The sequence below is a fragment of the Centrocercus urophasianus genome, unplaced genomic scaffold (assembly GCF_019232065.1).
Source record: "Centrocercus urophasianus isolate 14NV4802_14NV808 unplaced genomic scaffold, USGS_Curo_1.0 seq_22, whole genome shotgun sequence".
In the NCBI taxonomy this organism is placed as follows: domain Eukaryota; kingdom Metazoa; phylum Chordata; class Aves; order Galliformes; family Phasianidae; genus Centrocercus; species Centrocercus urophasianus.
Genome location: NW_024884778.1, coordinates 16,852,070 through 16,866,343, shown reverse-complemented (window position 1 = coordinate 16,866,343; position 14,274 = coordinate 16,852,070). Strand labels below are relative to the sequence as shown.

Below are 14,274 nucleotides of genomic sequence, written 5' to 3'. Positions count from 1 at the left end.
GAGGGCGCCGGGTTCCGTCCCGCGGGGTCAGCGCCGCCCGAACCACCACCGCCTGGTCCGCGCCGTCGTGCTCTCGTGCCTCCCAACGAGCTCTGCGGTCATATATTCAGCGACCCCGGCTGCTCCCTGTGTGCAGCATGGAGGGCCGGGCACAGGGGAAGCTCAGTCTCGTGGCTCACCGATGAACCTCACGGCCTCCCGCCGCAGGGGCTCCTGCGGGCTCTGTAGGTAGAGCAGGCTCTGGCCCAGGTAGTCCTGCGCTGCGCTCTTCCTCCTCTCCACCAGCTGGAGAGAAAAGGGCACGGAGTCAGCGCGGAGCAGAACTGAGCCCGGCCTGGGCTGTGGGAACGCGCGTACCAGGCACTCGCCGATCTGCCAGAACTGCGCCACCTCTGCCAGCCGCTGCAGCCGCCTCCAGCGCAGGAACCGTGTGGCACCAAGGAAGGCTTTCTGGGAGGCCTGCCAAACGGCTGAGATGCCACTGCAGTCCGAGCAGAGGCAGAGCCCGCGATCCTCGCAGCCCCTCCGCAGGGGGGATGCAGCTGCAGGGCTGACGCTGCCGTGGGCTGCAGCACCCCTGTGTTTGGGGGGCACCGCAGGGGCAGCGCCGCCCTCCCCCAGATGAACACACTTCCCACCTTGGCCACGCTCTCTTCCTCGTCGTGCAGGTGCAGATACAGCGGGACCAGGCTCCTGTACACCTCCTTCCGCATCTTCCTCTTCTCTCTGCCCTCCACAAAGCTCAGCGTGTCGAGGAAGAGGTGCATGGAGAGCTGGCGCACCGTGCCGGACTCCTGCGAGGAGGAAGGAAGGATGTAAATGTCAGCTCCAAGTCTACTGTGAGCAGGGCCAGCTCCGCCAGCGTGGGGACACTGGGGTCACGGCCACATCCCTAGCAAGCTGGGCTCCCTGCTCCCCTTACGTCCTCAAAAAGCACTGGGAGATTGCCGGCCAGCTCCAGAGCCACGAGGCTGAGCTTCCCCCTCTCCAGGAGCCGCAGCAGGGTGCTGAGCACTGGCAGGGCCACGGCGCGGGCGCCGCTGTCTGCATCCTGCAGCTGCTCCATGATGCACGGCAGCAGGCCGAGCATTTTCCTCGCCTGCGGGAAAAACAGCCCAACAGAGACCATTGCTGGGGCAGAACGGCTCCAGCTGCAGCCTCCCTACTGGCTCGTCATCACGGCACGGTGCAGGCAGGCAGGGCGGTCCCACACAGCCCCGGGGCAGCAGGCAGCTGATGGGCAGAGAGCTGCTCCTGCTCACCGCGTCCGGCCTCTTGCTGAGCTCCAGGATGCTCCTGAGCACCAGCTGCTGCGTGCCCACGCTCTGGCTCTGCAGACAGGTGTTGAAGAGGCTCACGACGCGGTGCAGCTCTTCACTGGGGTCCACGCCCTCCAGCATCTGCAACACACGCGGCTCTTAGTGCTGAGTCCTACCACCAGCTCGGGGCAAGGACAGCAGGGCACGGCCAGGCCTGGCCCCGAGGGAGGCAGCAGGGTTGCTGTGGAGGTCCCGCAGCTCCACGTTCATTGCTTCTGCAGCTGTTGCTCACCTCAACGAGGAAGACCATGGCCACCATCTCCCAGGAGCACAGCTTGGTGCTAAGCAGCTCAACCAGCTGATGGAAGATGGGGTCACGCAGAGCACCAGGCAGTTCCCTCATCACCCTGGCAGGGATGAGAAGGCACCATCAGCCCTGAGCCGGGCGGGCACAGCTCTCCTGGCCGTGCTCTGCTGCCACAGTGCCCCAGGGGCCACAGGCTGTGTGCTGTGGCAGCACTTTGTCTGAGAGCTGGGGACTCCCCATGACACCACAAGGAAGGGCTCTCACCTGGCCACCACCTGCACGCCCTGGAGGTGGGTGACGGTGCTGAGAAGCGCGTCCCAGCCCCCCTGCTCCTGGATGGCCTCCATCTGCCTCTGGAGGCCCACGCTGCAGAGCAGCACCTTCAAGGCCTGCACCGCGGACCTGCAGGTGGAGAAGGGTGCGAGTCGCATCGGGAGCCCCAGCACCAGGTCCTGGGTGCAGCGGGGGGACGGGGATGTGGCACCTGATGGGAGTGAGCTGGTGCTGCCGGTGCTCCTCCCAGAAGATCTCCACCTCCTGCAGTGTCAGCTCCGTGGTGAAGGACACTTGCAGGAGGAGGGCCAGGAAGAGCTGGGGGAAAATGGCCTCGGCCTCCTTCATGACAAGAGGCAGCTGGAGTATCTCAGGGATGGTCCTCGCTGCCTGCTGAAAGCACCCGGACGCTGTCTTTGTCCCATCCCCCAGGTTTCCAGCCCACCTCAAGAGGTGTGGGAATGGAGGGACAAATGGAGAGGGACACCCCCAGAGCACCAGGCAGGTCTAGGAGTGTGTTCCAGTGCCCCAGGGCAGAAACCAGGCTTGGGAGTGGACAGGGAAGGGGAGAAGGGGCTCAGCTGAGCTGGGTGAGTGAGGAACTCACAGCCAGGGCGAGGACACGTGGCCTGTCCCCAGTGAATGTAGACATGTGCCGCAGAGAATGGTTTGTGAGCACTTGGAGCAGCTCCTGCAGCACCTTCTCCACAGCTGAGGGCTCCGAGAGCATTTCCCTCCACATGGTGACGGTGACACTGCGGGTCCCCAGGGCTGTCAGCGTGGCTGCCCCCGCCTGGCTGACGGCCGTGGGGCGAGGAGGGGAGAGGAGCCCTGAGGGCCGTGGGCCCCGGACCTGGTGCAGGTGGGGGAGCAGCCCAGCAGGCTGCTAACCATCTCCCTCGGGTGTTTGCCGGCCAGCACGAGCAGGGCCCTGCCCAGGCTTTCAAGAGCCGGCTCAGCTTCAATGGAAGGCAGGCTGCCGTAGATCGTCTTCACAATCTTTCGCACCTGGAGGGGGACACGTGAGAATGGAAAGGCACCGGAGCAGGGCTCTGCTGCCGTCCCCTGTGCTGCCTGCTGGCCAAACGCGGTGCCAGGAATGGGGCAGAGCCCCGAGGGCGGGAGCTGTGGCAGCCGCAGGTTCCCACCTGCCCTGGAGGGAAGCGAGCCTCTGCTGCGAGCACGTCCACCATGTGGGCAGCCAGCTCGGTGCTGTGGAGGCTCGGCGCTGTCATGCTCTCAATGGCTGTGAGGAAGATGCTCACCCTTTCAGGGTACTGAAGGTATTTCAGGAACATCTGTGGGAGAAAGGGGAGGAGGGACGACTCATCCCCTGCAGGGCTGCTTGGCTGTGCGGGCGCCTCAGGAGAGCTGGGAGCAGGGGCTGGGCTGGGTGATGCCTGGGGTACAGAGTGTGAGGGCCCCACGGGCACCAGGGCTGCTTGGGGACAGTGCCTGCACTCTTCCTGTCACTGCAGGCCTGGGTTCTCCTGCGGGCTCAGGGTTTCCTCTTCTTACCCTGAAGATTTTGCTGGCATTGTTCTCTTGGGAAACGTGTTCGTAGAACAGTGTTTGCCAGCGTTCCCGGAGCTGTGGCTTCTTGGGATCCTTCTTCCACAGCCACACTCCTGGAGAGAAGCGGACACAATGTCAGTGAGGGGCCTGGGCACCTGAGGGCTGGGCCAGGGCCAACCTGGGCACCTGGCCCAATACAACTCCTCTCACTTTGGGAGGCGATGAAAATGAAAAGCTGATGGACAGCCTTCATTGCCTCATCTCTGGTCCCCTCATCAGTGGAGGTGCAGCACAGGATCAGCTGCCCGGCCAGCTTCCCCAGCACAGGGAAGCGTTGGTTCTCTGTGCAGTGATGCCGGAGCACCACAGCTCCCATGAAGCAGGAGCACACCTGGGGAGAGACACAGCAGAGATGCACAGCTGAGCAGAGCAGCAGGGCCCAGCCCAGCTCTGTGCAAGCCTGGAGACAGGTGGGCTCCAGCTGGCTAGACAGGATGGGGTGCTGGAGCTGTGTGCTCCCTACCTTGGGCAAGGAGCAGGTGTTGCTGAAGGCGAGCAGCCTGCCAATGCACGCCACGGCCCTCTCCTCCACGGCTGCCAGCTGGCACGTGGTGAAGGGCAGCAGGAGCTGTGGAGAGAAAAGCTGCCGGTGTGCCCACAGCACGGGGCGCTCGTCCTTCTTCTCGCTCCCCAGCTGCAGTGGGGGTGGGTGTTTCATCCCTGTCCTGCTGCGGCCCCGCCGCCTTCCCGCCGATCCCCACCCACCCCTCTGACCCCACAAGGGCCGGTCTTGGGCCGGCACCCCTTGCCCGCAGCTGGCCCTGGGGAGATCTCGCGTGGATCCCCCTTTACGGCTTGAACCGTCGCCGCGAATCCCAGCCTTGCCGCAGCCAGACCTCCAAGATGTTCTGCAGCTCCATGAGGACAGAGGTGCCTGCGCTGCCCACCAGTCCCTGCAGCAGGCGGTGCAGGGCTTCCATGGTCTGCAAGGAGGACGGCGGTCAGGGCGGCCGTCCCTGCTGCGTCCTGCTGGCAGCAGAGCGGCATCCCGGCGGTGGTGCCCAGGACGCGTCCCCAGGGCCCAGCCCGTGCGCACCTCCGTGTAGAGCGCAGCGTCCAGGTCCTTCGCGTCCTCGTGGCGAGGGAGGCGGAGGACGCTGCTGAGGCAGGCACGCAGGAGGCCGCTCTTCCGCTCCTCCGGAAGCGGCCACGCGCTGCTGTAAGGGGAGAGAGGGCGGAGGCGCGATGCTCCGCTCGGCACCCTGCGCCCCGCTGCCTGCCCCGCTCAGGGCCCCCGGCCGGGACCGGTGCCACCACGCTGGCCGGCGCTGGGCTGGGCGGTACCTCATGGCGGCGACGGCGCTCATGGCCTGCTGCCGCAGCTCCGTGTCCAGGCGCTCGGCGGGCTCCTCCTGCAGCAGCGCCTGAGGGCACGGTGGGACGGGAAGGGACGGGACGGCGCGGCGCGCCCTGTTTGGCAGACGGAGCCCCGGCACCCCATCCCAGCACCCCTCCCAGCTCCTGGGGCTCCCCAGAGACCCCGCGGTGGGAAGGGCTGTGCCCACCGCCCGGCCCTGCGGTGCTCCCCTTACCTCAATGCACTGCGCCACCTCCAGAGGGCAGACGCACAGCCGGTAATGGGCACCGCAGTCCTCCGCTTCGCAGACAGCGCGGACGGAGGCCAGAAAGCTCAGCTTCTGTGACTCTGTCTGAGACAGGGAGAGGAGTTACGGGTGCTGGCATCAGGGCACCAGCTGGGCACGGCCGGGCAGGGGCAGCCAGGGAAGCACAGAGTGCCCACTACCTGGGGTCTGCGTGTGCAGCAGGCATGGATACAGCTCAGGGGATCCTCCTCCTGTGGTGACATGTCCGAGGCAGAAGGACGCTCACCTGGGCCAAAGGACACCTGCACCTCACACACCTCATCAGAACCCCACTGGAGCCTGGAGACCTGCGATACCATAAGCTTCTCTGGCCAGGCCTCTTGGGGGCAGCTGGGGCGTCTCCGTTCCATCCTGCCGAGAGGAGATGGGCAGATGTGGCTCCTGCCCTGTGGCAGGGCAGAGATGTCACCGAGTACCAGCACCACCTCTCTGACCCCCTCCCCCTCTGCTCAGCACCTCTCCTTTTACCATTGGATGGCCCCACAGCCCAGTGGGGTCCTGGTGTGGGCCTGAACACATTTCTGCCTGCACTGGCAGTGCTCCCTATTCTGACTGCTCCCATCCCCACCACCAGCCCCTGACCGGAGGCAGCTGCAGCAGCAGCACCCCTGGATGTTGCCTGGCCCTTCCTTCTCACACAGCAACACCCAGAATGGCACAGTCAGAGCTGCTCCTGGCATTGCAATACAAACCAGCTCCGTTCCGTCTGCTGTGTCTGTTGGGCCAAAGCCCCAGTTCCAAGCCCCATCAGCGCTGACCCAGCTGCTCCCAGCATTGTGACTGGTGTTATGTGGCAAGTTGCCTGGACTTTGTGCTTTAAGTTCTCACTGTGCTGTTCTCAGATAGCAATAAACTCAATTAATCTTCCCCAAGCTGAGTATATTTTGCCCATGGTGGTGACTGTCGAGTGACCTTTCCATCCTTATCTCAGCCCTTCTCCCATCAGAAGAATGAGTTGGCAATTTTCCTACCCTTTCAACCAGAAAGAAGTCTACCAGGAAACAGCACCCAAGAAGGACACAGGAGGGAAACACAGAATTCTTCTGTTCAAGGTGGTGATCCCTCTGCTCTGTGTATCCCAAGCCACGATCACTGTGCTTAGGCAATTCCCCCAGCCTGGAGAGTCCTGCTCTGCTTTTCTGAGAGCAACACTGCACAGACTGGGTTGTGTGCCTGTTGGTGGCAACAATACACAATAGGGCTCTCCTGCACACCAGGAAAAGCTGTGTTTTGTATGTCAGGGCAGCCCCAAATGGGGAGTACTACAAGCTGGTGAATGAGCTCTTGCCAGGCTTAAAAATCACCCCATGCAGACACCAGCCCAGGGCCTCCAGCCTCACCTGACTAGAGACTTCTTCACCTTCTCCATTACTTCCAGTGCTTGGGACCACAGGACTTTCAGAAATATTTGAGCAGCTGGAGGAAGAGGCAGTTCAGAGGACCCTTTCCACAGGAGAGACGACAGGGTCTTGGATCCCAGTCATCCTGCAGTACTCAAGGATGGTCTCCTTGGACACATCTCACCCTTGAGGACACAGCTTTGGTGAAGCCAACTGGCACTCTAAGGGGGAACCGGGTTCTACGGGGATACCGGAGAGACAGGGATCTCGAAGCGGCACCTGGTGGAAGTGGCGGATGGAGGCCGCTTCCTGAGAGAACCGGGATCCAGAAGCAGCGACTCGGCGGACTTGAGTTTACCGAGAGCCAGCGCAGCGGGAGCGGCATTACTGCCCACAAGCCGGGCGGCAGCCAGAGCCGCGGGGCTCTCGGGACCCGAGCGCGTCCGTTTGGAGCGGACCTGATTGAGAACCGCGGCCGCGCAGCTCTCCGCAGCGCCGTGCAGACGAGCGGCGCGGGTCGGACCTGATTGAAGCCCGCGATTGACTCGGCCGCGCCCGCTTCCGCCCCATCGAAAAGGAGGCGGCGGCGGCGGGGCCGTCAGGGCGAGAGCGGCTGCGGGAGGGGTGAGGTGAGGCTGGGGCGGCTCTGGTGAGCGAAGGGCTCCTCTTGGTGTCCGAGTCTCAAGCCTCCGTTTGAAGTCCAAAGCCTTCTTTCTGAGGCTGCTGGCGCCTTGTCTTTACGGCCCGAAGCTCTGTTTGAGGGTCCGTACCCAGAGCTGTACAGCCCAAATCTTATTCACTAGAGTTTGCATCTTTAATTTAATGTCAGAAGCCTGATTCCGGCGGGTTTAAAGCTTTATTTCAAAAATCATAACCATTTTTTTTCTTCTGTTTGTTGAAAAACACTTTTTTTTTTTTTTCCTTTTGAGGTGAGACTTCTTTAAGCTGAATTTCTCCTTTTTACAGCCCCGAACTACCTTTTAAGCACCCGTTTGGAGTGTTCTAAGCCTTATTTCTGGAGCCCAAAACCTGAATGCTATTCTCTACTCACATGAATGCCAAAATAGTAATTTTTATGGTTGAGATCTACAGCTTTAGACACAGATCTGTGTTTGTTATTACTACTCAAAATCTGAGGGACCAAAGAATCATTTTTGAATGTCTGCCACCCTAATTTTGGAGACTAAACCGGAATCCAGAAGCAGCGAATAATTGGAATTGGGTTTACCGAGAACCGGGGAACCAGAAGCGGTGTTAGAAGCCGGGCTGCAGCCAGAGCCGCGGGAGTCCCAGGACCGGAGCGCGTCCGTTTGGAGCGGACCTGATCGAGAACCGCGGCCTCGCAGCCCTCCGCAGCGCCGTGCAGACGAGCGGCGCGGGTCGGACCTGATTGAAGCCCGCGATTGACTCGGCCGCGCCCGGTTCCGCCATCTACAAAAGGCTCTGGCAGGGGCGGGGCCGTCAGTTGCGAGAGCGGCTGCTCGTTGAGGAGCGTTGCGTTAAGGCCCGTCCTTAGGTGCCAAAGCATCGCTTTTATGGGCCCGAACCTCATTTTGTGGCCAAGGCCTCTGTATTTTGTTGATGGCTACCTCCATATTTGCTTGCTGTGGTTCCAAACCTTCCTCTGAATCCCAAAGTCTGTCTGAACCCTCATTTCTGTATGCCCCCAAGTGTGATAATAGTGCTCCCAGCTCACTTTCATTGTCCACGAAATTTTTATAGCTGTTTCTGGGTTCTGTAAATAGGATTTGGAACCCTAAGTGATAATAAGAACATAAAATGGGGAGTTGCTGTCCTTAAACTGAGGGTTTGGGCACCAAAGAGGAGTGTTTGCATCCTATAAAGAGAATTCAGGCCTTGGACCTTAGTCTGTGGCTTTGGGCTCTAAACTGAATGGTTTGTACTGTGCCTTAGAAAGAGGGTTTTGCTCAGGCCCTTGAAATTAAGCTTTGGGGCTAAAAAAGTGGGTTTAAGCAATAAAAAGATGGGTTTGTAACTCAAATTGGGTCTCAAAGCCTGAATAATGGGTCCTTGAGCCCTAAAAGCTGAAAGCCCTTCTAGAGCTTACTAATATGCTTTAGTCTTGTAAAAAGAGGTCTTAGACCCTGGAGTAGGGTTTGTGCCCTAAAAAGTGATGGTTTGGTCCTCAAATAATGCTTTGGACTTTAAAAATGGGTCTTTGCACCCTTAAACAGGCGGAGTGGGATTGATGGTGGTGACTTGAGCCCTAAAACAGGTTGTGGGGAACCTAAAAAGGAGGCTTTGCACCCTAAATCTCAGACGCCCTGAATGAGACTAAAAAGATCTTGTGCTCTCAAATGAGTGTGGACCCTGACAATAAGGTTTGGCTCTAAATATGAGTATTTAAAATTGAGACTATAGACTATAAAAACTAGACCTTAGACTATAAAAAGATGACTTTGGATCTCAAATGGATCCTCTGAACTCTGAAAATAAGGGTTTGGACCCCCCAAAAGGGACGCTTACACTTACAAAGTGAGACTGTGAGCCTCAAAAATGAGGAGGTGGGGCCGTATGACCTACAGTTTGAAGCCAAAACTGAGGATTTGTGTCCTGAAAAGAAGGGTTTGGCTCTAAAGTCCAGGCCTTGGCCCTTAGAATGAGGCTGTGGGCTGTAGAGAAAAGGGGCTGTAGAGTCAAATAAGGCTTTGGACTCTAAAAATGAGGCTTTGCAAACACACGCATAAAAAGACTGCTGGGGATGCTTTGTGTCCCAAAAATGAGACCCTCGGATGGAAAAAAAAATGAGCGTTTATGCCACAAAAAGGTATCGCACTCTAAAAATGAAGGTCCGGACCCTCAGATCTGGCAGTTTGGAGCCTAAAAGGAAGCTTTGGACGGGCCAGCAAGGCGTTGTCCCGTTCCGTGGAAGTGGCCGAGCAGTCACAAGGTGGCGACTCCGATCCGCGTCTTCATGCTCCGCTCTCCCAATGCTTCCCACGAGCTCGCAGCCCTGCCTCCCCTTCTGTTTTCCCCTCCTGGTCGGGTTGTTCTTGCATGAAATTCCAGCTAACCTTTGATTTCAGACCCAGTTCAAAAAGCACCGAACTTCTCGCTAGAGTGGGTCTGATTTTAGCAACTAAATGGAAAATTTACCTTCAGTGTCGCAGGGCCCGCTTCTCATTTGTCCTGTTAATATTTAAAACGTGAACACGTTGGTCTGTGCAGGGCTGTGCCAACTGGGGGACAGGGTAGAGTTTACACCACCACAGGGAGACCGTGTTTTCCTGTGAAGGCTGAGGCTCTCAGAGACAAGGGGTGAGGGGAAGCATTTGCTGCCCATAGAGGAGGCACCAAGAGAAGCGGGGTTGGATGGGGACACAATCTAACGTGGACCCAGCAACTGCAGCCAGGTGTCCAGGGTGCTAACAGCACTCTCAGAGCGAGATCATCCCATCTCCCCAATCGTAGCATGGGTTTTCTGCAGCTGTTTGATGTCCCATCCCAATGCAGGCAAGAGGGAGGGTTTGAGCAACCAACCCTGCAATGCTTTGGAGCGTAAGAACTCAACCAGCTGGATGGGATGGCTGTTCTGTCCCTGCCCCTTCCCATCCAGAGAGCACAGCCAAAGCAGACAGCTACAAGCAGACAGAAATCACAGATGCAGATCAGTATGGCTGAGATTGCTGTTTGTGCTTCCCTCCTTGCTGCTGCAGAAGGAGGAAGCTCAAGCCAGCTTTCACACCATGGAGAAGACCAAGGTGGGAAGCTCAGCCGATGAGAGCAGTGGGCCCGATTTCTTCCTTGGGAAGATATTGCTTTTACATCAGCAGAAGACATAAAGCTGCCACATCAGTGATTTTCTCTGCTCCTAATGACTTCATCCTCACAGCTGTGCCAAACCCATTCTGTCATGTCATAGTTTTTTTTTCCCCACCTGCCTTTGTGATTGCATTGCTTCCTTAGGGAGTTAAGAAATATGGCAGAGGGACAAAACCTTTTCCGCAAGCAAATCTCTCACTGCCCCACCTGGAAATTTGTTCAAGCAAACTAGGAGAGATTTGACCTGTGTAGGGAAGAGGGAGAAGGGAGCAGCCCCTGTTGTTATCAGAACCGATCTTTACTGCTGGGTAACAACTAAGCAACGAAGCAAAAGCCACTGGAGTTTAAAGAGGAAGCGGAGTCAAAGGTCACCAGGCTGTCCTAGAAATTTGTTGTCAGAACCTTGAGAACAGGGAGGAAGGTTGTACGAGCTGACTGTAGCAATAACCTGAAGGGGCTGGTGGAGCTGAGGGAGGCTGTCGTGTAGCTGTGGTGGATGATGACGGATCAGAGACCTACTGGTGATGAGACATAGCCCACCTTGGAGTGCGCTGTCACTCCTTATGTGAAGATATACAGCACTTCAGTCATCTGAGGGAGCTGGAGGGAAAGGGAAGTCAGAATGTCTGTTTCCAGAACTGGCCTAAAGGAGCAGGAAAGTCCAGGAGTGAGACATCCTGGAGAGCTGGTCCTGGACTGAACCCCACCAGCAGCTTTCTGGCATCTGTGAAGTTGTCCTTAAGCCACTGGAAGGCACCCAAAGCTGCTCCATGAATGCAATGCAAAACCATCTTTAAAATATCTCCCAGTACAGCTATGGATCTGCACCTCTGGGCACATGGACTCCTTTGGCCCTGAGGTTTCCCCTCTTGCAGCATGAAGATCTCCATTCCCCACACTACAGGCTAGCCCCAAAGTCCTTGGTTCCAGGGGCGTCGTTTTGTTTAAATACAGGTTCTTTCTAATCAAGCAGAGACTGCTGATCTCCCTGAGTGAGTGTGTGCAGCTGCCTCCAGTCCTGAACTTTCTCTGCTGTTTCCCACTGGAGTGAGCAGAGTTCGCACTCGATTGAACTCATGACTGTGTCAATCCAGAGGGCAAGAACATCAGGACCGGGCAAAGGTGAGCAGAGTTCACAAGAATGAGGCAGAGACCTTTGGGACGAAGAGTTCCCCACCCGTGGGGCCATCACTGCATGGACCCTGATGCCAGGGCTGGATGGAATATGCTGCACCATCTCCCTGTTGGAGAGCAGACACATTCTTTTGCTTCTGCCTCTCTGCTCAGTGCCAGCTCTGCAACGTGCCTGCTAAATAAAGTTAGCCCTATCAAGGCTGGGCGCGTTCCTGCCTGTCAACTCAATCCACCATACATGGCACCAGACCTGTTTTATCAACCCCTGGAGCTGTGGGAGGCAGCTGAAACCCATGAGCTGTGGCTGGAAGGGATGGCACGTTGGGCAGCTCAGAAATAGGAAGAGCTGGATGGTCAGACTCCAACCCGAGTGAGGCAGACAAAGCCCAGAACCCCTGCTGGGAGGATGAACAATGCAAACAGTGGATGCTTACATCTAAAGAAGAGATTTTTTCCGAGTCACGCAGAGGAATGTGTTTTAGGCAGCTGGCTTTTGGCCTTCTGTTTGGTTTGTTTCTCCAAAGACAAAAACAAAAGTGATGCCATATCAAAGTGCAGCAGGAAGCAGCCAGGAAGGGGACAACAGCACAGTGATGAAGTTCAGGCAGCCGAGCACGAATGCTCCTGCCTAGCCTGCTAAAGCAGTAGACAACTACCTACGCAGCTGCTTAGTACAGCCTGGGGAGTTTTCCACATGGAAAGTACCTGCTGGGCTTCGGGATGCCCCACACAGCCCATGGAGCGCTCAGGATTTGCTGGTTTCTTTGATAACCCCAGCACAGGAACAGACCCCCAGTGACGTGAGCCTGTACCATGGCTGTGCTCACACTGACGCAGCCCGAGAGCCACGAGGCTGCTGCCTGATTTTCACTTTGCCTACAAGGGAAATGAGGAAGTGATCCGGTGAGGGGTTTCCATGTGAGGGACTTCCTTTGCCAACCAGTGCGAGGACGGCGCTGCCCACCCAGGGAAGGGCTGCTTCAGGCTGGGTGCTCTGCTCACAGAATGCCTCTGCTGAGTCTGGGCAGAGGCTGAGTGCTGTTATAATTAGAGCCGAGGTGCCAGGCCGCTCGTTTGCAGCCCCTGTTATTTCTATTACACGACTTTCTGTGCGTTGCATTCACCCAAAGTGCATCAGTGTCTGCTTTCAGGGTGTAGGAGAACTTCACGCCAAGAGCACCCACAAAGGATCAGAACCAGAAGGCAGAGGGAGAGGACCTCATATGTACCCCAATCCAGAGAGATTAAGTCAACTTCTTGAACAGTTACGGGTCAGAGGCACTTAGTTCTGTCAAACCACTCCAAGGGCATCTTCCTAATGAGTAACCAGTTATTAGAAATTGCAGATGTACAGTAAGGGGCTGGCGCAGGGAGGGTTACACAATTTTATCGTCAGCTGTCCTGACCTTCAAGGAAAGAACCTAGAGCACTGTGCCATAAATACTTACCCCATGACAAAGGGCGTCAGAAATGCGAGCTATTGACTGCAGGCTTCACCAGAAGGAAACTTTACACCTTGCAGCCAGGGAGCTGTAAAGACCAGTGAGTTTTATTGTGGTGTGATAGGCTATCTGAGATGTTAGAGGACAGGCAGTGCAGCTCACACGGGGCACACTAACACCAGCTTATATGAAAGAAGTGTTTTCTTTCTGAATGATACAGAACTGCCTGTCTCACTGCTGGGTTCTGGAGGCAACCCAAGGGCTGGGCAGTCCATGGGGAGTGGGCCAACACGTGCTGGGCTGTGTCAGGGGCTGCGTGGGCACATTGCCTACCCACAGACACCCCTTAGCTGCACGGACTTTTGGTCTGAGCCATGAGCAGCACACAATGAGCTGGGAATCGAGGTGTAACACTGCACTTCTTACCGAGCACGTGAGTTTTGTTGGTGCAAAGTGAGACCTCCTCACCTGGTGCGGGTGGGATTTTACATCCTTGTGTCCCAAAGCTTTTTCTTCTGTTCCCCTGCTGAGAGCAGACGATCTGCTCTGGGCTGCCCTGCTCCTTGTTTGTGCAGCATTACAACACCCTGTGCAAACAAACAGTCCAACCTCGGGTGAAACAGACATCTCAGATAAATCCCATGCGTGGGATGAATCACGCTGGTGTCGCAATCAGTGATATCATGGGTAAAAATGACCCGAAGAAGGGGAGTTTGAGAACCTTCCTTCACTGCTTGTTTGCTGAGTTACAAACAAAGCCTCCTGATGGCCTTGAGCTGGCTTAGCAAGCTGTGCCCACCTGCTCTGATGGTGCCCGTAGCCTTAGATCAGAGTTGCACTGAGTATCTGCCCCTCTGCCCACCTCTGCCCACCTCTGGGGCAGATCTTGTCTTGTAAAGATATCTCCTCACCTTCAGATGACATCATTATAAGGCAAAAATCCTGGTGCTGGGCACGCTGTAAGCTCAAACACAGGTGGATGCGGTTGCTCAAGGTGGCATGGCATCAAGCATGGGCATCGGTGGATGCACTGAGATATCCCACTGGTTTCCTTAGGAGGATGTAATCAGTTTCAGGGACTGTGCAACTGCTCTGCCTCTGCTCTGCAAACACAGCCTGTTGTCCATACACCAGTGCCTGCATTCCTATGGTTTGCGTGCATGTTGTAAATAAACACGTGGTGACTCCCAGCTGATAAACTTGGAGAAACACAGGGCAGGGTTATGTAAAGCTGGCACAGCCATCACCTGTGCACCAGTACAGCCACAGCACAGCCATGTGTCATTCTGAAGCACAGCTTGAAGCTGCTGGAACAGGAGGCCGATAGGCAACCATGTCACAGTCCAGCAAAAATCCTTGCACAGGCAATAGAATTGCAATGCCAGACCTGGAAAGGCTTCAAATCAAAAAATTCTTGCTTGTAGCTCATCTCAATTCCCAGAGATGCAGACAAGTCTTCACACCCACAGCGTGAGCACCTCAGAGCTGGCTACCAGACCTTCAGCTCTGAATGCCTAGGCAGGAGTGAAGCTCTTCCATCCAGATCTGGAGTCTGAT

At 56.8% G+C, this 14,274-nt stretch overlaps 1 protein-coding gene across 1 annotated transcript; it reads right to left on the bottom strand.

Annotated features, from left to right (window-relative positions):
- Positions 1-18: 18 nt before the first annotated feature.
- On the bottom strand, positions 19-6,756 carry LOC122162984 (maestro heat-like repeat-containing protein family member 7). The gene is made up of 22 exons (XM_042823794.1): positions 6,638-6,756; positions 5,711-6,543; positions 5,159-5,369; positions 4,947-5,063; positions 4,699-4,778; positions 4,451-4,571; positions 4,251-4,337; positions 3,878-3,982; positions 3,565-3,745; positions 3,358-3,467; positions 2,988-3,137; positions 2,693-2,847; positions 2,447-2,594; positions 2,051-2,232; positions 1,831-1,968; positions 1,552-1,666; positions 1,263-1,400; positions 923-1,099; positions 639-794; positions 358-459; positions 180-285; positions 19-92 (listed from the first exon to the last, which is right to left on the bottom strand). The coding sequence occupies exons 2-22, from the start codon at positions 5,791-5,793 to the stop codon at positions 28-30; spliced, it is 2,727 nt and encodes a 908-aa protein (XP_042679728.1). The 5' UTR covers positions 5,794-6,543; positions 6,638-6,756; the 3' UTR covers positions 19-27.
- Positions 6,757-14,274: the final 7,518 nt, after the last annotated feature.